Raw genomic sequence first — 25,257 nt, 5'->3', positions numbered from 1 at the left:
AAGGATTCGAACAGAATACTGATAAGGATTCGAACAGAATCCTGCTAAGGATTCGAACAGAATCCTGATAAGGATTCGAACAGAATCCTGATAAGGATTCGAACAGAATCCTGATAAGGATTCGAACAGAATCCTGATAAGGATTCGAACAGAATCCTGATAAGGATTCGAACAGAATCCTGATAAGGATTCGAACAGAATCCTGATAAGGATTCGAACAGAATCCTGATAAGGATTCGAGCAGAATCCTGATAAGAATTCGAGTAGAATCCTGATAAGGATTCAAGCGGAATCCTGAAAAAGATTCTAACAGAATCCAGATAAGGATTCAAGCAGAAGCCTAATAAGGATTCGAACAGAATCCTGATAATGATTCAGTCAGAATCCTGATAAGAATTCGATCAGAATCCTGGAATGGATTCGGTCAGAATCCTCATAAGGATTTGGTCAGAATCCTCATGAGGATTTGGTCAGAATCCTGATAAGGATTCGACCAGAATCCTGATAAGGATTCGAACAGAATCCTGATAAGAATTCGAGCAAAATCCTAATAAGGATTCGAGCAGAATCCTGATAAGAATTCGAGCAGAATCTTGCTAAGGATTCGAGCGGAATCCTGATAATGATTTGAGCAGAATCCTGATAAGGATTCGAGCAGAATCCTCGTAAGGATTCAAACAGAATACTTATAAGGATTCGAGCAGAGTCCTGATAAGGATTCGAACATAATCCTTATAAGGATTCGAACAGAATCATGATAAGGATTCGATCAGAATCCTGATAAGGTTTCGAACAGAATCCTGATAAGGTTTCCAACAGAATCCTGATAAGGATTCGATCAGAATCCTGATAAGGTTTCGAACAGAATCCTGATAAGGTTTCCAACAGAATCCTGATAAGGATTCGAACAGAATCCTGATAGGGATTCGAGCAGAAGCCTGATAAGGATTCGAACAGAATCCTTATAAGGATTCGAACAGAATCCTGATAATGATTCGGTCAGAATCCTGATGGTGTCAGGCCATTAGGCCGAAGGCCTCATTCTTCCTTCTTCCTTCTGCCTTCTTCCTTCTTCCTTCTTCCTTCTTTCTTCTTCCTTCTTCCTTCTTCCTTTTTCCTTCTTACTTCTTCCTTCTTCCTTCCTTCCTCCCTTCTTCCTACTTCCTTATTCCTTCTTCTTTCTTCTTCCTTCTTCCTTCTTCCTTCTTCCTTCTTCCTTCTTCCTTCTTCCTTCTTCCTTCTTCCTTCTTCCTTCTTCCTTCTTCCTTCTTCCTTCTTCCTTCTTCCTTCTTCCTTCTTCCTTCTTCCTTCTTCCTTCTTCCTTCTTCCTTCTTCCTTCTTCCTTCTTTTTTCTTCCTTCTTCCTGCTTCCTTCTTCCTTCTATTTTCTGCCTTCTTCCTGCTTCCAGCTTCCTTTTTTTCTTACTTCTCCCTTCTTTCTTCTTTCTTCCTTCTTCCTTCTTCCTTCTTCCTTCTTCTTTCTTCCTACTTTCTTCTTCCTTCTTCCTCCTTTCTTCTTCCTTCTTCCTTCTTCCTTCTTCCTTCTTCCTACTTCCTTCTTCTTTCTTCCTTCTTCCTTCTTCCTTCTTCCTTCTTCCTTCTTCCTTCTTCCTTCTTCCTTCTTCCTTCTTCCTCCTTCCTCCTTCCTTCTTCCGCCTTCCTTCTTCCTCCTCCTTCTTCCTTCTTCCTTCTTCCTCCTTCCTTCTTCCTCCTTCCTTCTTCCTTCTTTATTCTTCTTTCTTTCTTCTTCCTTCTTCCTTCTTCCTCCTGCCTCATTCTTTCTTATTTCTTCATCCTTCTGCCTTCTTCCCTCTTCCTTCTTTCTTCTTCCTTTTCCCTTTTTCCTTCTTTCTTCTTTCTTCTTCCTCCTTGCTTCTTCCTTCTTCCTTCTTACTTTTTACTTCTTCCTCCATTTTTCTTCTTCCTTTCTACTTCTTCCTCATTGCGCACTACTCACTTCTCACTCCCCAGTTCTCATTCGGCCTAATGGCCATTCGGCCTAATGACCGTTCGGCCTAATGACCGTTCGGCCTAGTGACCATTCGGCCTAATGGCCTTCGGCCTAATGACCTTCGGCCTAATGACCCAGCATCAATTCTGATAAGAAATCGGTCAGAATCCTGGAATGGATTCGGTCAGAATCCTCATAAGAATTTGGTTAGAATCCTCATAAGGATTCAGTCAGAATCCTGATAAGGATTCGACCAGAATCTTGATAAGGATTCGACTATAATCCTGATAAGAATTCGAGCAGAATTCTTATAAGAATTCGAACAGAATCCTCATAAGGATTCTAGCAGAATCCTGATAAGGATTCGAGTAGAATCCTCATAAGAATTCGAGCAGAATCTTCATAAAGATTAGAGCAGAATCCTGATAAGGATTCGTGCAGAATCCTCATAAGAATTCGAGCAGAATCCTCATAAGGATTCGAGCAGAATCCTCATAAGGATTCGAGCAGAATCCGCATGATGATTCGAGCAGAATCCTGCTCAAGATTAAAGCCGGATCCTAAAGCTCAGGATTTGATTAGAGTCCTGCTTCGGGTTCTATGAGCTTCCTTCTAATGATTCGAGCACAATAACGTTTAGGATTTGAGCAGAATGCTGCTCAGAACTCGATCAGTATCCTGCTCATTCTTCTTCTTCTTCTTCTTGATGGCATTACATCCCCACACTGGGACAGAGCCGCCTCGCAGCTTAGTGTTCATTAAGCACTTCCACAGTTATTAACTGCGAGGTTTCTAAGCCAAGTTACCATTTTTGCATTCGTATATCATGAGGCTAACACGATGATACTTTTATGCCCAGGGAAGTCAAGACAATTTCCAATCCGAAAATTGTCTAGACCGGCACCGGGAATCGAACCCAGCCACCCTCAGCATGGTCTTGCTTTGTAGCTGTGCATCTTACCGCACGGCTAAGGAGGGCCCCATTATTCGAGACGAATCCTGCTCAGGAAAAATACTGCTTAGGGTTTAAGATGAATTCTGCTAAGGTATCGTTTCCATTCCTATTTAGAATTTTGTTTCAAATCCTGCTCAAGATTTGAATTTCAGGAGGATCTGCCTTGAAATTTGAGCATGATTGGCGTTGATTTCGGACATGGTTTGTTGGGAATTTTGAATAGATGTCGTCTTGAATACTTATTAGAATTTGTCGCGAATTCGGGTTTAGAATTCGTTACATTGCTTTTTGTGAATTTTGAATCCGAAGTAGAGTTCAATCCAAACATTGCAAATATTTCCTTTTTTTCGTATCTCTATGACAAAAATAAGACCACAACGGGAGCACGATGCCGCCACCCTCACCAATTTGAGAACGAAAATGCTCACCTCATATCGCTCATTTGTCCGTGTTAGTCAAAGGTTAGTTACGGCGAAATCTATTTATAACCATTCGGTTTCGGTATACCGTTCTTCTCTTGCATCCTGTAGCTCCGGTTCGGCACACAACTCCAGCCAGGGGTCAGCAATTGAGACGCCACACCGTGCTTTCGGTCGGTCGACGGTGAAAATAATTGCATCATCACTGGAGACGGTGGATGGCGCCCTGCGGCGAATCTGGTGGTCGCTCCCGAGAATGGGAGGTTTCCTCCTCCGCCGAAATGGATGTCGGTTTTCTCGAAAACTTTTACTCGGGGGAGATGGTACGTCGGTGTGAGCCGGGGGAGGGGTTCCGATTGCAAAAGAATGTGCAAGCCAAGCGGGAATGGTACGCTCAAATGGTGCTTGAAATGCTCACATCATCATTTGGGAGTTTGATTTGTGAGGGCCGGGAACATTTTTCAACTGACCAACCGAACGAAAACGGGTTATGGCGAAAACTCTTGAGATGGAACTCGAATAAAATCGAATGATACTGCTGTCAGGGGGACAGATGCGATATCAAGAAAATATGGACTTCGTTGCAGTTATGAGTCAAGACCTAGTGCTATCATTGTTAAGGGTTATTCAAATCAAAAAAGCAGAGTTTTCGTCCACTGGAAGAACCAGATTGACACGATTCCGAAAATATGCCCCACAATTGAATTATCCAATCAACACGAAAATAAATCATCAAAAAAACAGATTTGCATGCAATTACAATAAAAAAATCTCTCTTCGATTTTCGGAACAGCAATCCCAGTCGGGGCGATAAATTCAACCCATCTTCATGCACTCGTGCGTAGCGGCGCAATCTTTCCACATCCGATGTTCTCGTCACCCACCCCCTGCCGCAACCTAAACTCACATCGTTCCATTCTGCCGCACTATGTTGGGGATGCTCGTAGGCGCGCTCTCTTCAAATTGATTCGATCAGCTTCGCGGAAAAATGTTGCCTTTTTAGACCCTTTTTCACACAACGCCAAGTGGCGCGGTAAAAAGCGTTTACCAACGAACGAAACGACTACGTGGGACTCGCAGTCAGTCAGTCAGTCAGTCGGTGTCGCCGGGTGGCAATTTACATAACAATCCACTTGACTACAGAATGATCATTTGGCCCAGAGTTGACGCAAAATTCAGAGGCGAGATAAATAAATGTCAAGAAATAATGTGATTTTTGCTATTGGGATTGAAATCAAAATCCCGACAATTTCGAGTTAAATGTTATAATGTCAGTACCAAAGGGTCAGAGTGATCACAAAATGTGTACACACGCAAACATCGAACTTAACTGCCCTTTCTGAACCTTTCGTGGATAAATTCTGCTTTGTCATGGGCATTATTACCATTATTTCAGTTACATATTTCTGCGCCGATGTTTTTTTTATTCTGACCTGTTTGCCCTCGGCATTAGAATTTCGATGTGCGATGTGCGTCACGATTCGTCTGGTCCGGAAGCCAAATTCTCACAAGCACAACCCCTTTCCCCGGCTGATAGTAGGAGGGTACGATGGATGAAGATATTATCAGAATGACAAAAAAAGGGAGGCAGTCGGGAAGAAATTGTGAATAAAATTATATCCACATCCGGGGAAAATCGCTGCCGTTCTATTGTTTCAGCCAATCGTTGTCATTGCTGCCGCGTCGTAACGATTTGCTGGAAGACTGCTTGTTTGCCCGCTTTTGTCATTTCGATTATAATAATGATTCTTTTTCCGCCACTTGGCATCCGGGAAAAAGTTAAATCCCCTCGATCAAAGCCGGAAACTTTTAACGGCCTCTCATCATCGCCGTCATCGCCAGTTGATGAGATATCTTTTGTTTGCGAGTATGGACATGCGGTATTTCAAATTATTTGAGCTTACAAAATTCGAAAGTAATTGCAAATTCAAACTTTAATACTATACTAAATCCAAGTCAAAACATAAATATTAAATTGAATTCAGTCCTAGTCCGAAGACCTATTGCTGTTTTAATTCCTATTCCAATTCCTATTCCAATTCCTATTCCAATTCCTATTCCAATTCCTATTCCAATTCCTATTCCAATTCCTATTCCAATTCCTATTCCAATTCGTATTCCAATTCCTATTCCAATTCCTATTCCAATTCCTATTCCAATTCCTATTCCAATTCCTATTCCAATTCCTATTCCAATTCCTATTCCAATTCCTATTCCAATTCCAATTCCAATTCCTATTCCAATTCCTATTCCAATTCCTATTCCAATTCCTATTCCAATTCCTATTCCAATTCCTATTCCAATTTCTATTCCAATTCCTATTCCAATTTCTATTCCAATTCCTATTCCAATTCCAGTGATCAAATTTCTGAAACTTAAAAATCACTCTTATAAAAAAAAAAAATATTCCAATTCCTATTCCAATTCCTATTCCAATTCCTATTCCAATTCCTATTCCAATTCCTATTCCAATTCCTATTCCAATTCCTATTCCAATTCCTATTCCAATTCCTATTCCAATTCCTATTCCAATTCCTATTCCAATTCCTATTCCAATTCCTATTCCAATTCCTATTCCAATTCCTATTCCAATTCCTATTCCAATTCCTATTCCAATTCCTATTCCAATTCCTATTCCAATTCCTATTCCAATTCCTATTCCAATTCCTATTCCAATTCCTATTCCAATTCCTATTCCAATTCCTATTCCAATTCCTATTTCAATTCCTATTCCAATTCCTATTCCAATTCTAATTTCAAAATCTTGTTCCAATTCCTATTCCAATTTCTTAGAAATTACTTCGAAAAACTTCGAATCCAAGTAAATCCAAATATGAATAATTAAAAACCAAACACATTTAGCCCACTACTTCGAAACTTGCATTTGAATCTGCCTCCAGTTTTTGATTGGATTATAAATTGTTGAGTTGTAATTACTATCATTTTTACACAAACATCGCACACCCTTATTCAAGATTGATGACTTATTCGGTTCTGTAAATACCTCCTTTGTCACCCTCATGACTTCCGAAGCCGGATCGAAACTAATGATGACCGTTTTTTCCTTCTTTCCCCAGAATGTCCGCCCGCGATGGACGGCATGGAGCGATTTGCCTGCCCCACGCCCGACCGGCAGGGTCGATATCGATGTATAGACGACCACGTGCTCTGCGACGGGTTCATCGACTGTCCGGAGGGCGAGGACGAGGACCGGCAGGCGTGCATGTTCTACAAAACGGTAAGTACCTCAGCCAAATGCTGCGGCATCGGAATCCGCAATTTTCTGATTAATTTCGTTCAAAAACTTCTCCGCTATGGTATCGATCATGCAACAGTCCCCGCAGCGTGCTCTGCGGTTAGGGACACAGCGCTCGGAAAAGAATCGAAATCCCATCTTCACAATACCGTGACAGCTCTGACCTTTACACGGGTGAGAATGGAAACGAATTGAGGTAAAACACCGTAATCTGACACCGAATTGAAATTCAAAAGTATTAATCCCAACGAACAAAGTTCAATTCCCAACGTGGCGTGGGTGGGCTGTGGTGTGCGTGTGTCGAGCAACACCAAACAAAATATCCTTCACGGTGTCGTTTCCGCAAATTCGAGAACAAAACCCGCACACAGTTTAGCGCGCAACACATGTTTCACGGTTCCTATCTGCAGTACCTACTGTTTAGTTTGTTTGACCCCCTTTCACCAGCGGAAACGACTTTTGCCAATCATCAAAATGTGACGCCAGCAGCCAAGTGGATAAAGGTGTGACCAGCTTTACCGTGTTCTGGTTGATGGGTAGTGTGATGGGTTTCGCTATCCTGTGGAATGAGGATATGAACATAATATATAAGTAGGGGAACTGTTCCGTTTTCCATCTCACTGAACATATATTCATCTCATCGAAAAACAAAGAAATGCAGCATCAATATCGTCACTTCTTTTTGCTAACATGCTACTGCTGGAACAAAAATAACAAAAATAAAAAAAATCAATTTCCTTTTCATTGCTTTGTTTTTGGTGGGATGAACATGGGAGCTACGAGATGAAGTGCCGAACAATTCCCGGGCAGAAGCCATGAACAGAATAACAAAACATGATTTGGACTTGATTGATATAAGAGATAAAAGAACAGGCAACAATATCAAAAATTTACACCGAAATATCATTTAAATATCAAGATATGCAATGGATAAGAACAAACTAATGGCACATGATATTGATCACTTCTTACAAATAACACAACTTGATCTCCTCATGATAGTTCAGAGCGAAATATTGATATTGTCGTTTGTCGTTTATCTCTTATATCAATCTTGTCCATATCTCATTTTGCTGTTGACTGGAATGGAGACCTCCGACATCAACCATATCACTATCACATTCCTCTACAAGCTTAAAATAATTTTCATAACCATACCAAGTTGTTCAAAATTGTTTATAAAATTGCTCTACAAATAATTCCAAAAGCTTTTGAAGGTACGTTAACGAACAATGGAAGAAGTCCGGATTTTCCTCTATGATGACCGACAAATTATAAGAAGCCGAGACCACCAGTAACATTTGTTCCATTTTCAATTCAGTAGCGTCTTCACAAATGATAATGCCACCAGGAATGTTCCCAGTCTTCTCAGCTAAGCGATTCAGTAATATAGCAACGAGTATGGAATTAAAATTCTCCACTGGATTTAACCTAACAGTGGAAACGGAGTGAATCAATGTCGATAACTTTGTAAATATTCATGGAGTGCAGTATGGAGATGACAGAAAACAAATACAAAAACAGAATTGGCGGTCTGTTCTCAATTAAATTCTAATCACGTCTCTGGATTGAATCTTAAATGTTCGGAAATGAAATCGAAATCACTAATTATGTAGTTAAGTCTGGCTTCTTATATTCGTGTTTTGAGCAGCTTCTATATGTCGACTGGGGAGACTCGTTCCATATTCCTCATTTCCGATGTATCACGGTAGCACAGCCAAAAACATACACGGTTTTCACACAAACTTCTTAAAAAATATATGTATTTTGCTGATAGGTGACAGTCAGTAAATTGTTGTTGTTATTGATACACAATCGAGTTTATGGAGTGCTGTCAAAAATCAAATTTAAAAACGTTAGGGGGAAATTGCTCCCTCTCCAAGAACTTGCTTTGATAAAAGTAAAAAGCTATTCTCTGATTTTTTTTTTAATAGTAGTTTGTGCAACAAGTAGCAAAAATAAGATTTTTGCAACGAGTTGCACACGTTATTTTTTGCAATGACGAAAAATGTACAGACTAATTTACTCCACATGGTCATTTTTGCCAATAAATTAGTTTGATGCAGAGAGCAATCAGATTCCATATTATTGTGCCACATTGCAATCGATGAGCCGTGAAGCGATAGATATACTTGCCTTTGGAAATGTTTGATGTCATGTCCATCAAAGTATTTCATTTATTACACTATTTACTATTTCAGCGGTTCTCAACCTTTTTCTTTAGAGGTACCCCTACAAGCTTTTGCATTAATTGAGGTACTCCGGATAAAAATTTACAGTACCTTGTATGGTTTAATCCATTTGAATATTATAGATTGTATGGTGAACAATACAATCGACTGTTCATTTAATGTAGATAACTTACGGTTGAAAAACATCTATATTGTATTAACCTCAAAAGAACAATAAACCCAAATGTTACCAATCATTCTAGAATATTGTTATGGTTCGCTTATGTTAATTTAAGATTTGATCAAATTTTTAAATTAGTCCATTTCGTTGATCAAAAATCCATTTTTAAAGGCAAAAACCTGAAAAATAAGTAAATGTTTTAAGTATTTGTAATAATGAAGCAACAACGAAAACTATAAAATAACAATAGTTTCCACTGTTGAGCAAAAAAAATTGATTTTTTTTTATATAAATTATATTCCAGATCTCAAAAAATTCGCATCTCTGCAACAATTAAAATTAATAAAAAAAAGTTTTTATATTTAAATTTATTTTTTTTACTCCGTGGAAAACTAATTCTATTTAACCGTGTAATCTTTTATTTGCGATTGGGGAAAAATAAAAAATAAATCGAACGGTCAAAGTGCAAGACCGTTGCTTTCTGCTTTATTAAATTCTGCTAGTGGTTTAATAGTGAATTATTGGCTACTGTGCCTTGTCATGATGGTAAGTTCCTAAGTGCTTATAAGTGTTGTGAAAATTGTGATTAACTGACCATGCGGAAAAATCTGTAAGGGACTTCCCGGGGAGTTCTTGATTGTTATCACCACCACAGCAGTTCTGACGTTTTAGATAACATGTTGACTTGTTTCATTCAGAACTATGAAGCTTACTGGAAACCGCTGTTTGCCATTAATCGTCAACGTTTTCCATACAGAACAGCAGCTGCTATTCGTTTGTCATATCCACCGAATATAAGAGCTGATACAGGTAACTTTTCTTCATATTTTCTATGTAATTATATGTTTCCTCTCGAAGACCATTGACATTTTTTATTATGTTCATCATCCACAGGCGCATAACCAACGAAGTTCCAGAGCATGGTTAATAAGGATCAGTTCCAAAAAGGATGCCGGAATATAGCGGCCGCAACAAGCACCACAATTATTTCAATTATACTACGAACACTAGTACTCTTTACTAGCAGCAACACTTACGGCATACTCAGCGAGTAGCTTTGAAGAGCGCTCAACAACAGAATAAAATAAACTCTAAAATTATGTTAAAACTAAATTTCAAATCAAAGAAATGAAATGAATTGTAAAACCTTTGATAGTATTGTATTTCTATTGTAGTATTAGTGAGAAATGTATTCCAAATCGTATTGTATTTCTACTGTAAAACAATAAAAAAAAGTAAGAGAAAACATTTGAAACACATTGTTTTCTATGGTTTTGTCCTTTGAAATCATCCCATTGAAGAACCGTAAAATCAATTGTTTTGCTCTGAATTTTGTATGGAAAATTTTCGATTTTTTTATTGTAAACATACATAACAACCCCCATTTTTAATTGTAAAAGTCCCATTTGCCATTCACTTAATCTTGGAAAACCATTATTTCTTATGGAATTTGATTGTTTGAATTCCATCATATTCAATTGTGGTTACTATGTTTTAAATGGTGATGTAACAGTAAAATGTAAGATATTTTAATGATATTTTTTATCCGGGATCCCCTATGTTTTTTTTGCTGTAACTGAAAATAATCGTAGCTCTTTAGATATATGAAAAATAGACCTGAAAACTAACGGAATATATGGCTCTACATTAACTTTTCCGAAATTTTCATTTTCTTTGAAATTTCCCAATTCAAATTAAGTTCATTCATCCAGCTTCCTTCAAATTTTTACGACTATATTTTGGCTGTTACGCCCTTTACAAATGTTGGTCCAGTATTCCGGGCGTATTGAAAGAAGGCTTCCGAGCCTTTTGAAAGTAGAATTCCGCGCTTCTTCCGAGAGAACCTTCCGAGCCTCTTAAAGCAATGCTTCCGAGTCTCTGGAAGGCTGTTTTCAAGCCACTTAAAAGGAGGCTTCCGAGCATCTTGAAAGGACGCCTCTGCACTGCTTGAAAGTATGCTTTCAAGCCTCTTGGAAAAAGAATTCCGAGTTCCTTGAAGAGAGGGTTCCGAGTCTCATGAAAGAAGGCTTCTAAACACCTTCAAGGGAGACTTCTGAGCGTCTTGAAATTAGGCTTCCAAGCTTCTTGAAAGACCTTACAAGCCATTTTATGGAAGCCTCCGAGCCACTTGAAAGATGGCTTCTGAGTATCTTCATAGGAGGTTTTCGAGCTCTTGAAAGGAGGATTCTAAGCCTTTTGAAAAGATTCTTCCGAGCCTCTTAAATGGCGGCTTTTAGTCACTTAGAAGGAAGCATTGGAGTATTTTGAATGGACGCTTACAAGCCTCTTGAAGGAACGAATCCGAGCCTCCTAAAAGCAGGCTTTTGAAAGGAGGCTTTCGAGCTTCTTGAAAGGTACCTTCCGAGCCTTTTTAAAAGAGTTCCGAGCCTTTTAAAAAAAGGCTTCCTAGCCTATTGAAAGTAGGTTTTTGAGCCTCTTGAAAGAGGGCTTTCGAGCTTTTCAAAAGAGCCCGAGTAGTATACTTGTCATACACGAATTTATATAACTCATATACGACCAAATAGAGTCACATAAATGTTGCTGCAACCAAAGCAGTAAGATTTGTGCAGCTAGGAGATCTTCCGAGCCTTTAAAGAAGGCTTCCAAGCCATTTAAAAGGCTTCGGAGTATCTTAAATGGACACTTCCAATCCTCTTGAAAAAAAGAATTCCGAGCCTCTTAGAAGGAACCTTTCGAGACTTTTTAAAAAGAGCCTTCCGAACCTTTTGGATGAAAGGATGCTTCCAAACCACTTTAAAAGAGGTTCCTGAGCCTCTTGAAAGAAGGCTTTTGAGCAACTTAGAATGAGGCTTCTGAGTATCTTGAAAGGACGCTTCTGAGGCTACGGTTACGGTTCTAAGCCTCTTGAAAGAAAAACTCCGAGCATTGCTAAGGGAGAGCTTCCGAGCCTCTTGAAAGGAGCCTTACGAGCCTTTTGAAAAGAGCTTTCCGAGGCTTTTAAAAGAAGGAGAAAAGGAAATAAGAAAGTTTAAAGAAGAAAGCTTAAAAGAAGACTCCCAGGCCCCTATAAAGGAGGCTTTCGAATCTGTTGAAAAATGCTTTCCGAGCCCCTTGAAAAGATTCTTCCGAGGCTTTTAAAAGAAGCAGAAAAAAACAAGAAAGTTTAGAGAAAAAAAACTTAAAAGAAGGATTCTGGGCCTCTTGAAAAAAGGCTTCCGAACCTCTTAGTCCTCCGAGCTGCCTGGAAGGAGGCTTTCGAGAAGCGTATAAGGATGCTTCCAATTTTCTTGCAACGAAGCAGCTGAGCTTCTCTGGGAAAAACCTTCTTGTCTCTCAAATGGAGGCTTCTGAATCTGTAGACTTCTTCTTCTTCTTCTTCTTCTTCTTATTGGCATTACATCCCCACACTGGGACAGAGCCGCCTCGCAGCTTAGTGTTCATTAAGCACTTCCACCGTTATTAACTGCGAGGTTTCTAAGCCAAGTTACCATTTCTGCATTCGTATATCATGAGGCTAACACGATGATACTTTTATGCCCAGGGAAGTCGAGACAATTTCCAATCCTAAAATTGCCTAGACCGGCACCGGGAATCGAACCCAGCCACCCTCAGCATGGTCTTGCTTTGTAGCCGCGCGTCTTACCGCACGGCTAAGGAGGGTCCCATGACTCTGGGTTTTAATTAAGAATCATATTGTTAACATATTATTCAACATTCTGTTTTGATCAGGTAAATTGCATAGAAGATTTTTAAAATTTGTTCATTCGAGGTTTAGCCCTTTTGATATTTGGTCCCACAGTCCTTCATCCATTATACTGGTTATGGAGGGCAGGATTCAAAAGGCCATGATTTACTGATCGCCATGCACATTATTTACAAGACAAAGTTTTGAAATAAAAAAAATATAAAATTATTATAACTTCATCAATAAGCATTTATTAAAATTGTAATTCATCCGCCATTACGCATTTTTGTCCGAGGTACCCCCAGGGGTATATGTACCCCAGGTTGAGAACCGCTGCACTATTCTGTGCATTGTACACTTCCCCTAGCTTATTAAGCAAAATGAAGTCATGTAATTACTGTTCTGATGTTAGTTTTTCATTATAGCACCCAAATTAGTATTATAATGAATATTATGCAACCCATTTGAGTTGCATAATGTTTATTAAAGCACCCATTTCATTGGTGTGGAGAAGTAGGCCGTTTTTTCACTCAAAGACGAACTGAAAAACAAGATATTATGATCAGGAATTGCAAAAAATTATTTTCCTACAAAGTACGCAGATTTTCCTATTTGCTGTGCATTTTCATGAACGATTTTTTTATATGAAATTTGACAGCGCATACAATCTTAGAATTTGCATCCATTGATCCCCTTTCTATGATATCTACCCAATAAATATTTTTCCGATCCAACCCTCCATCAAATCTGTCAAATCTACACAAAAATTGCCGCCTGAAGATATTTTTTTTAATTGTGTGTTTGAGTGACAAATGAGGGATCAAGTGTCTCCATATTGACGCAACATCTTGAATTCCAAATATTCTAAAATTGTGATGGAATATTGACATTTTGACCAGTACAGATCATTTAGCATTTTTATGGCTTTGTGCTGTGAAAAACTATAGCATTTGATCATTGTTACGATAAGTAACAACTGTTGTTCATATTTTGCGTTCCTACTAAAAAAATCTTTAGGAGGATCAAAACAAACAAACCGTCCTGCAGAATCAATACGATTGTCAATCCAAAATATAATACACCACATAACGATCATACCTCTCGACTGTTTTGGTTCTCCGTAAAACAGGGGGGGTGGGTCTAGTTTGTCAATGAATCATCTCCCCCCATCTTCCCCTACCGACATCTTCAGCCCTTGGCACTCGATCATGGATTCAATCTCTATAGCAGAGAACTTACTGCTAATCAATGATCTAACTGATACATGGTCTTGTACCTTGTGGGGTTCGAAACTTCAAACAGTGGACGAGAATTCAACACTGCTTGGATCTCGCGTTATACAGTTCTCATCTTCTCGAAAGTTAGCACCAAGTTGCCTACTATTCGTTTCAGATGAGTCTTCGTCGATTTTACGGCAGCTTCCCATAAGCCCCCGAACTCTGGAGCTCCAGGTGGGATGAAGTGCCATTATATTTTCTTTGTCTGGCAGTACTGAATGATACGGTCGATGTCAGTCTGATGACGGAATAGCTCGTACAGTTGACGTCACTCGGTCTTCCCTTGGGAATTAGTTCCGTTGTCCGAATGGATTTCAGACGGTGATCCATATTGGCCGATGTATCGCCGATGCGCAGCGATGAACGCGTTGGTAGTCAGGTCAGATACCAACTCTAGATGGATGGCCTTTGTCGCTCGCTAGACACACAAAAACTGCAATCAGTGTTGTCCTTAATCATTATCAGACGATTATGATTGCAATTTTCATGTGAAAACCTTTCACGTGAAAACAGTAGGCGAGTTGTCGCCGGCGACAACTTCCCAAAATATGTACTCAAACGATAATAAACACAGAATTTTCATTCAAACCTTAATCTTTACTATGATCAGCTAATTGCCAACAGTCCTGTTATATCTTTTATTTGGCGCTATGGTTTCATGGTAGTAAAAAAAAGTGTTGTAACGGTAAGTGCTTCAAATCAAGATACGATTTTCAAACGATTCTTAATCGCTGGCGAGTTTTTATCACTTGATAATTTAAAAGTAAGATCGCGGGTGAGTTTGATCATCCTCGATTTTTTAAAAATTTCTGCAGTGTATGACTTAATCTGTTTTGGTCGGTACGATCCCTGCTTCACCAAGATAGGGACGGTTTGATTGAAGATGCTGGATCTCGTCGCCCAGCTCGATGTGTTGAATTACTCTCACGATAACCAATAACGATTGGCGAAGTTTGCAAATGGTTAACCATTTTTTCAGGTTTCGTTTAGATGTCTTCTTCTTCAAGTTAGTAACGTAGCGTAGAATCCATGCGATGATTCGTTGTTCGTTGTAGTTGCGGAAAGACTCATATTTTCCAAATACCTGGTAGTGCTTCTTCGATGATTGCTGTTGTCACTATTGTTGCTTTTAGCACGGGCAGCTTATTGTCGGAAAGTTCGTCTAGCGATTCTATCTCGATGATCGGTTCGTTGATAAGCTTGGGACCGTCCCACCACAGCCCGCTCGTGATGAGATTGATTGCTAGTTGGTTGGCCTTTCGAAATTGTGTCCGCCGGGTTGAAATGAGTTCGGACGTAGTTCCACTGGTAGCTTCCAGTTAACCTTCGTATCTCTGCTGTGCGGTTGCGAACAAAGATTTCAAGTTGGCTAGGATGCTTTTGAAGCCAAGCCAACACAATTTAACTATCCGAGCACAACGATATCTGCTGGAATCCGATGTTGATGGTTGAAGTCACCTTGTCGAATAATCTCGCTAGTAGAAGAGCGGCGCATAATTCCTTGCGTGGAATCGTCATATCATGAAGAGGTGCCACCTTTGAGTTGCTGGTTAGCAGTCTTGATGTGGCTGCGCCATCGGGGTTGATGCTTCTGATGTACAGACACACTCCATATGCTTTGGTTGTGGCGTCCGCCAATCCATGCAGCTCGAACTGCACTGCACCATCGACGCTTGCTGGGCGAGAAATAGAAAACAGTTTCAGCAAATGTTACGATTGTCGTAGCTCGATCCTTTGTTGGCTGATGATGTCGTCTACAGCAGCGGTTCTCAACCTTTTTCTTGAGAGGTACCCCTTCGAACTTTTGCATGATTTGAGGTACCCCCTCTCGAAAGTAGGCTTCCAATCCTCTTGAAAACATAATTCCGAGCCCTTTTGAAGGGAAACTCCTTTAAGCTTTTGAGTCCCTTCAGAGTAAGCTTCCGCGCCTCTTTATTAGAGGCTTCTGAGCCTCTTATAGAGAGGCTTCCGAGAGGCGGTTTTCGAGCCACTTAAAAGGAAGCTTCCGTTGCATCTTGAAAGAACGCTTCTGAGCCTCTTGATAGTATGCTTCCAAGCCTATTGAAAGAAGAATTCTGAGCTTCTTGAAGCGATGCTTCCGAGCCTCTTGAAAGAAGGCTTCCGAACCACTTGAAAGTAGACTTCCGAGCCTCTTGAAAGCAGGCTTACGAACCTCTTGAAAAAAGGCAACCTAACCATTTGAAAGGAGGCTTCCGAACCTCTTGAAAAGAGGCTTCCGAACCTCTCCAAAGGAGCCTTCCGATACTCTTGGAAAAAGGCTTCAGAGCCTTGAAAGCCTTGAAAGGAGGCTTTTGAGCCTCTTGAAAGGATCCTCCCAAGCCTCTTGGAAAGAGACGTCGGGGGCTCTTGAACGGAGGCGTCGGGGCTTCTTGAAAGGAGGCTTTTCAGCTTCTGGAAAAGAGGTTTTCGGGCCTCTTGAAAAAAGGCTTTCGAGCCTCTAGAAAGGCTCTTGAAAGGAGGCTTCCGAGCCTCTTGAAAGGAGCCTTTCGAGCCTCTTGAAAGGAGCCCTTAGAGCCTCTTGAAAGGAGCCTTTCGAGCCTCTTGAAAGGAGGCTTCCGAGCCTCTTGAAAGGAGGCTTCCGAGCCTCTTGAAAGGAGACTTCCGAGCCTCTTGAGAGGAGGCTTCCGAGCCTCTTGAGAGAAGGCTACCGAACCTCTTGAGAGGAGGCTTCTGAGCCTCTTATAAAGAGGCTTCCGAGCCTCTTGAGAGGAGGCTTCCGAGCCTCTTGAAAGGAGGCTTCCGAGCCTCTTGAAAGGAGGTATCCGAGCCTCTTGAGAGGAGGCTTCCGAGCCTCTTGAGAGAAGGCTACCGAACCTCTTGAGAGGAGGCTTCTGAGCCTCTTATAGAGAGGCTTCCGAGCCTCTTGAGAGGAGGCTTCTGAGCCTCTTATAGAGAGGCTTCCGAGCCTTTTGAAGGCGGTTTTCGAGCCACTTAAAAGGAAGCTTCCATCTTGAATGAACGCTTCTGAGCCTCTTGATAGTATGCTTCCAAGCCTATTGAAAGAAGAATTCTGAGCTTCTTGAAGCGAGGCTTCCGAACATCTTGAAAGAAGGCTTCCGTAACACTTGAAAGTAGACTTCCGAGCCTCTTGAAAGCAGGCTTACGAACTTCTTGAAAGAAGGCAACCTAACCATTTGAAAGAAGGCTTCCGAGCCTCTTGAAAGGAGGTTTTTGAGTCTCTAGAAAAAGAGGCTTTTGAGCCTCTAGAAAAGAAGGCTTTTGAGCTTCTTGAAAGGAGGCTTCCGAGCCTCTTGAAAGAAGGCTTCCAAGCCTCTTGGAAGAAGGCTTCCGAGCCTCTTGAAAGGATCCTTTCAAGCCGGAGAGGCGTCGAGGACTCTTGAAAGGAGGCTTTTGAGCCTCTTGAAGAGGCTTTCGAGCCTATAGAAAGGCTCTTGAAAGGAGGCTTCCGAGCCTCTTGAAAGAAGCCTTTCGAGCCTCTTGAAAGGAGGCTTCCGAGCCTCTTGAGAGGAGGCTTCCGAGCCTCTTGAGAGGAGGCTACCGAGCCTCTTGAGAGGAGGCTACCGAGCCTCTTGAGAGGAGGCTACCGAGCTTCTCAAGAGGAGGCTTCCGAGCTTGAGAGGAGGCTTCCGAGCTTGAGAGGAGGCTTCCGAGCCTCTTGAAAGGAGGCTTCCGAACCTCTTGAAAGGAGGCTTCCGAACCTCTTGAAAGGAAGGAGGTTTCCGAACTTCTTGAAAGGAGGTTTCCGAACTTCTTGAAAGGAGGCTTCCGAGCCTCTTGAAAGAAGGCAACCTAACCACTTGAAAGGAGGCTTCCGAACCTCTTGAAAGAAGGCGGCTCAACCACTTGAAAGGAGGCTTCCGAGCCTCTTGAAAGGAAGCCTTCGAGCAGCTTGGAAGAAGGCTTCCGAGAGGCGTAAAAGGATGCTTCTAATCCTAATCCTGGTTGTGGAAGGCAGGATTCAATTGGGATTTATTGATCGCATTACATATTATGTACAATATAATTTTTTGAAATAGAAAATACACAATCATCAAAACTTTATCAATAAATTTTGATTGAAATTGTAATATGCCCGCCATTACGCATTTTTGTCCGGGGTACCCCCTAGGGCCAGCGAAGGTACCCCCAGGGGTACATGTACCCCAGGTTGAGAACCGCTGTTCTATACCAACGGCGACAGAATCGCAGTCGTCAATGGATAGAATCGCGTCACGATTGTCGCGTCGCGTATGTTTGGGGGAACCTTAATAAAGTTCAACTTATCACACATGACTGTGATGATTTCACGACAAAAAACCAACGCGCAAAACGTACAAAATGGCAACAAACAAAGCAGTAGTGCCAGTGTATCTATTTTTGTCGCCAAGTAGAATGAAAATCCCCGATGGTTACGCAAAGAAAGACCACCCCACTCCCGGCTGACGGCTGGGCCCGCTGCTGCGGCCGGCAGGTTCCGTAATACAGTTGTCATGGCTTTATTGTGGCATCGGTTTTTTTTTCGCAGGAGCTTTCCGCGGGTGTCGTAATCGGATTAAAAATATTATTATCGCTATTATTGTGTGTTTGATTATGGTTATTATTCCGCCGCAGCGAAACGAAAAACGTAGAAGATGACGACGACGTCGGGCGGCTGTTTGCTGTTTCCGCGATGATGGCTGTGACTTCGCCGTATTCGACGTTACCTTACGGACAGCAAAGGTGATGGGTCGGGTGGCAGGCGGCGGCACGGCAGTTCCTTGTTTTATTGCTGACCGATAAGGCACGGACGGAATGGGATATGAGCCGAGTGACTGGCAAAAATTGGCTACATTGGAGTGACTACGTTGCTGGTTTTTTTTCTGCCACTTTTACGGAAACGGTACTTCGTTACGGCTTTCTGGGAATTATGTTCTGTTTTCAAAGAGTGATAACAGCAGTTTTGTACATTATGATCGCCTCGCAGTACTTTGGCGTTGGTGCAGATGTCAGAGCTGGTTTGAAGTAATTTCCGTCATAACACCTGTTAATGAAATGTCCCGGGGGAAAGTTTGGGGAAATGGTTAGCTTAATCAGAATTCTATTTTAATGCTGGCTGTAGGTTTATGAGAAGCAGAATTACGATAACGAAAGTCATTACATATTTGACCGACGGTAATCTGAGCGTTTTTAATTTGATTCCCGCGAATCCGCGATTCCAAATGGGTCATTTGACATGTGGAATGGGTTGAAGAAAAATGGATTGACGTGACACGGAATTGAAACAGAAAAGAAGAAAAACCGTTGGAAGCTGTTTTTAGTATTTATAGAATTTTAGAACGAATCCAATCAATATGACTGAAGATCAGAGAAGTTGCTTTGAATTTCCTTTCAAAATTTCACGAAATTTCCTCGAAACTAATATGTTGTTGAAACAAATGCAAATTTATAATATCCTTTTTTTCCTTTCCCATTTCAGACGAAAGCCCATCTGGACGTGCTTGCCGACGCTTTACTCAGATGGGCAAGAGGGCGTTAAGATGCGTCAACCGGCGGAAACCACCACAAATGGACTATTCAACAGACGATTACACAACACACACCTACAGACGAACATGAAGAGGCAGAGACAACCACTAATCATAGAAAACAAAAACATAAGAAGGAAGTGATCTATTTTTAAGATGGCATCAAGGAAAAATCCAGGAGCAATGGACGAGAAAGGCTGTAAATAGGACGAACGACAAATGGACAAACATACTCTACAAAAGCTACAGATTAAACTAAAAACAAATCCAAAGAAGGTATATATATACATAGATATATATTTGTTAAGGACAACACTCTTCAAGCAGGCAGCTGATGCAGACTGTTCCGTGTGTATGATGTTGTATAGAATCGGAGACGTGTATAGGCAGATTCAGAAAGGAGAGTGCGTAACTGACTAATAGATCGTCGCCCAGTGAAAACTGACAGTTAAACGATAACTTCGGGCGGCGATTCACGAAGAAACCAAAAAAACAGAACTAATCGAACGGCGCTACAGGTGTAAAACACTTGAGCAAAACCAACACTGTAAGTACATCAAAACAATGGTAGATATGTATGTGTGCGTGTATAAAAAGCGCAAGCCGAGTAGCAGCAAACATTCTCAAAGCAGTACCAGCATAAAGTGCAATTTCGTGATATTGGTTGAGATTTTGTTTTGTCAATTTTAGAATAATAAACTCGATATTTATTATCAGTCACAAGGATACCTACACTCTGGAAAAAGAAGGAGGCTAATCAGCACACTCGCAAGGCGAAGAAATACGAAACGATCAAAAACGATATTTCCAAACAGTGAAGTAATAGGCCAACTACCGGAGCCTTTTCTCACTAGCTCAGATCAAAAAAGTTTGACTTTGATTGAACGATTATTCGGGTTTAAAAAGAGGTTTCCGTTATATTTTCTCTGTTACTTTTTCTTGACAACGCGAACTGAAGTCTATCGAGGCAACTTGTAAAAAGTAAGCTAACAAATCTACAAACATCCAAGATCGTTATAAAATTAATGGAATTAAGTCAAAGACAAACAAAAAAAATCTTGCAGAAAACTATTCTCATGGACAAGGCAGCTATATTGTATAGATAAGTCACAATTTTAACAAAGTAAATGAATCCAACCTTAGTGAACTCTTAAAACAACCAATGCTATTTCACATTTAAGGGATAAGTGACACTCACATCAACACGCCATCATAAAACGATACACAAACTGAGAAGCGATACTTACAAAACAATAACAACTAACAGCACATTGTTATATCAATCTTTAAAAAATAACATCAGAGATTTAAAAGAGAAAAAAATCGTGTTACCAACTACACAAACACACAAACACGCAAGTCATCAAATGAAGAACACTACACATAAGCACGAACAAACGAATGCCAGGGGCCCAACAATACTATCATAAAACACACAACACAAACATTACCACACTTGCCAAATCCAATCAACACGGGCCCCCGTCAGCAGGCTGATAACAAGGAGAACTAATGAAATGAATATAAGATATAAAAATACAAGAAGTCCGCGAAGATCTTATTTTAGTCAAAGTTTTAGTTACTAATTCAAAGGAAGACAAATTCTGTTCCAACGTGACAGGTCGTTTTTGTACATAGGGTAAATACAGCAAAAAAAAACAAAATAAAACGTACTAACACAAACTACAATATACAAAACAAACACAATAAGCACTCTCTTGCACCACAAGCGCACTCGTGTAAAAAGACTTTTAAGAATGCACATTTACACGCACCCACACCCAGCGGAAGTAGTATCAAGAGGCCAACCAGAGAGGCAGGTCCGCGCTCCTTTCGCAGGCTCGTTGACAGGTAAACGATAAGAACGAGAAATCTCTATGTTTTTCTATTCCAATTACGCGCACACAAACACACACACACTCACACAAACACAATGCACAAACTCGCGTGTTCTGCCCTTCCGTTCCGAATCCGATTGTGTTTACTATTCACCAAAAAAAAAAGTTCGTGTCTTTCAAATCAGAGCCTATTGCGCGCGGGAAACTACGACAAGTACGCATCTCGATTGTCCGTAAAAGAAAATAAACCAAAAAAATATATATACAAATTAACTATTACAAAACTTGCGCTAGCGAAACAAATCGTGATACACCGAGTGTTGATATGAACGACGGGGCATGGGGGAGAGGGGTCTCAACCGGCAATGGATGCGGAGTGATCGAGTGAGAGCGCGAGGGAAAAAAACAGAAGCTGTTATCGGGCTCGTAGCCCCTGCCCTGCGGGGGAGACCGAGCCTTTGTTAAGATCCGGATTGTAATTTAGAACGTAAACTTAACACAAACGAACGAACGTGGAAATACACACTGTGACTGAATAATCGAAGATATTAGAATCAAGTGGTTAATGTTACTAGGGCATGTAAAATGAAAAACAAATGTTAATTAATCGTGAAAGTAAACACATACACACTACTAACTAAACACAGAAACTCCGTGAGGTAAAGGCAAGTGAACTGTGTGGTTGAGAAACATTTGTTTACATTGTTTTAGTTCGATGTGTCCGTGCTGAGAACGTGGTTCAGAAGGTGTGTACAGTTACCAGCTCCAACCGGATCAAGGAATCAATTGTAAACAGGTTTATTTTTCGCGGCCACACTCATACACAAACGTACACAGTGTTGTCAAGCAAATCATATTGGTTGTGGATAGCAGTTCTTGATTAGTTTCTGTTTGTAAAAAATGAAGATTCAAATCTCAAACCAAAGAAATACAAACATTTGCACACAATGAAAAACTCACACGCAAAACAATTATGGCAACATGTCAAAACAAAAGTATTTAAATTCAAAAACTTAAAGTCAAACAAGCCCAAGCAAACACGTGGAAAATATAAATGTCTATTTGCACAACATAACTTTACCTGGGAAAAGAAAATACAAATTTTACATTACTCGGAAACCGAAATCATTGTTATGATCACAAAAAAATAAAACACCTCAGAAAACAATCTCTCTTTAAACAAAGCAAAAGAATTCTCGAACAAAAGTGTCAGTGTGTTAATTTATACTCGTAGGGACAAGGGCCGATCGATAACAATCTTGACGTTTTCAAATTCGACTATACTTTTTCGTCTCAAATCGTGTTTACAGTGGACAAGTTAAAAACCAGGCATCTAGTGGCATAACATAAACAACTAGGAACCACACCGTTGTAAGCTTAAAAGTGCAAGATTTATTTGAATACCCACCTATAGGTTAATTTTTATCCGCTACTCAAAGTTAACATACTGGAACGGAACGGAAAACAATGATCCTAGAAGGGTCTTGCAAAAAAAAAACTGATGCAAAACAAAACAATCATACGCCAGCTTCCTGGCTGGACGACGCTGGCACAGGTTGCCAAAATAACCAAAGTGACAAGCCTAAAATCAAAACAAAATTCGATGGAAGCGAAATCACCCATCTATTGTTGTCCATTTAGCTTTTAATGTTTGATTGTTTTATTTTTTTTGAATTCAGCTTCTTTTTTAATGTCGATGCAAGCCGGCGAATGAGATGCGATGATAATGCTATTACCTCTCAATTTATTGACAGCAAAACGATAATCTTTTACCTTCCACGTGTGTCCACAAATCAATAGTCATTCCAAGAAAAATATCTTTCTTCTCAAGTTTGAAGGCAGTTTATCTTTTCGATTGCTAACAAGCGACAAATCAAACGACGACAGTTTCAGTCTCGTGCTCAATTCCACTGAGTTGTACACATCAAACGGGATGCTCAGTCCGCTTGACGGGCTCGCGAAGTATGGATGGCATCATCATTGTCAAATCCCCCCTCCAGGCAACAAAGGAAAAGAACCAAGAAACATAATCTTGAAAAATCCCCCCCGCCCCCAACAAGGTCACATCGCGGCAAACAAATAGAGCAAGTCATGTGACGGCTGTGCCTAGCGCCTGCTGCTCTCTCTCTCACTCTCGGAACCTAACCTCTTCAGCATTTGACGTCATCGCTGGATGCCCGCGATAAGAGTGTATGGCCTCATTTTCGGTCCGAGGCCGGTACTTGACAGTTTGTTATTGTGGCTCCATTGCGCTTGTTTGCTGCCATCCGGTTGCCTTTTCCTCGGAAAATAAGAAACAATTCGACAATGCGAGCGCGGTGGCGCCGCCGGGGGGGTCGAGTGAGCGACGTCGGGAAGCGGAGGCCACCACCGGGCTGCCAGCGTAATTTCGCCTGCTCTCGTCAAGCTCGTCAGCCAGCCGTCGTGTCTGTTGTTCTGTGGCACGGGTGTAAGCATCGTATCCGGAGAGTCCTATAAGGGGCCGCAGACGGATTTATGGAGCAACGGTAAAGTTTTACTCGCGACAGTACCGACTCTTTTGCCGATGTTGCGCTATAAATAAACTTTCAATTTTACTTCGCATGTCGAGGGAAAATTAGGCTCTGAATGGGAAAAGTTTCGAAATTACCCGTCAATGTTTATGGCGGTGAGCAACATCGGAGGTTTTGTTGCTGTTTTGTATCCTGGCGAATGTGGGTGCGCGTTCAACAGTTGGCGCTTACCGTGGGGTTCCGGGCAAGCATTTGCCAGGGCTGTTCACTTTTCGGGTCCGCTTGATTTCTAATCTCACTTTTGTGATCATGCATCGTCATACTGGGCTACGGAATGGAGGGCCGCTTCAGTGCTGCTGTTCGTTGTGCTGGCGAGCTACATTTGGCGCCCAACGGTGTGTCTGATCCGGTTTGATACCAAAATCCTATCAGATTACCGAGTTGAATATAATCAGTATTATGTTAAAGAAAAGCGTTCTGAATACAGGTTAAAATGGGAAAATGAATTCGAGTGGTTTATAATCTTAAGATTCGGATGAATTATATGAGTAGTAAGAGGAAGCCCTCCCGAAAAATAAATCAATAAATTGATAAAATTCAGTAAATGTGCTGGAGGCAGTCCATTTCTAACAGGTGATCAATTAGAATTGGTAATAGTAATAGCATTGACAGTTCGTTGATGAGGAATTCAAATAGCAGTGGACCTAAGTTGCTTCCTTCAGGAACTTTTCTGTAAAGAATTCCGATGATTCATAACTAATTTTAACGCTCTGCTTACGGTTGGTGAGGTAGGATTCAAACCATTACATAAGATTAGAAGAAATTCTCAACTTATCCAATTTTGTAAGAAATATCTTGTTATCTACTTGGTCAAATGCTGATTTGAGATCATAGTTTTTGCAGCATACATAACTACAGTAGCTCGTAGGTGATGACCTCGAAAACCTTTAAGCTAGTGCACGACAGTTTTCTACATTCTGGTTGAATTGTTGAACAAGATTTAGTTAGTCTGCTGATGATTGATTTTTATTTACTAATTGTCAGTCCAACAAATTTATGGCCGGACTATCGAGATTTCTCTCGTTAATACGACGATCAAATCCATACAAATGAACAAAAACAAAAATCACAGCACAAATTTGATACTTTTTGATACTTATTATTCCGGAAAATTTTGCGAGAGCCGGATTAACGGATTGTCCGGATAAGCAGGAAGATACTGTACGTCGCTGCAAGCATCTTCGTCATTCAAAGGAATAGAAATGCTGAAAGGACGTTCAAATACATTGCGAAAGCTCACATTTTTCGGGAGACGTGCTAGCGGTGTCGTTTTCTAGAAACGGTAAACCATTTTATTGCGTTTGGACTTGACAAACGTCCAGAAGTGTTTAGGATTCCGCCGAAGTTTGCTTACGATTCTTCAAAGTGCGGTCGCATAAACTTTATGTGTCCGGAAATACTTGACATACCATTCTTGCGGTTATGAGCCAGGTGACCAACACCAATGTTTATTTTTTTACTCTGACAGTATTGTTTAAGAGAACTGGGGGAGATTGCAGTTTGAACCAGCACGAAAATGTGGGATCGCAGCAAGCCATGCGCACGGA

General features: G+C 40.8%; 1 protein-coding gene across 5 annotated transcripts in view; it reads left to right on the top strand.

The window, feature by feature from the left end:
* LOC134221250 (synaptonemal complex protein 4) overlaps positions 1–20,538 on the top strand; it is a 176,143-nt gene extending 155,605 nt beyond the window's left edge. Inside the window, exons 2-5 of one of the 5 annotated variants that reach the window (XR_009982290.1) lie at positions 6,402–6,562; positions 19,272–19,596; positions 19,661–19,867; positions 20,011–20,538. Coding sequence is in view for 1 of the 5 variants with exons in the window: in XM_062700442.1 (XP_062556426.1) it covers positions 6,402–6,562; positions 19,272–19,331 (221 nt within the window). In the remaining 4 variants the exon portion in view is untranslated. Of the gene's footprint in view, positions 1–6,401; positions 6,563–19,271; positions 19,965–20,010 lie in introns of those variants that run through there. The other 4 variants (XR_009982288.1, XR_009982289.1, XR_009982287.1 and 1 more) reach the window with 4 other exon arrangements.
* Positions 20,539–25,257: the final 4,719 nt, after the last annotated feature.

This window comes from Armigeres subalbatus, chromosome 3 (genome assembly GCF_024139115.2).
Source record: "Armigeres subalbatus isolate Guangzhou_Male chromosome 3, GZ_Asu_2, whole genome shotgun sequence".
NCBI classification, from domain to species: Eukaryota; Metazoa; Arthropoda; class Insecta; order Diptera; family Culicidae; genus Armigeres; species Armigeres subalbatus.
Note: the sequence above shows the minus strand (reverse complement) of the source record. Positions and strands in the feature narration are given on the sequence as shown.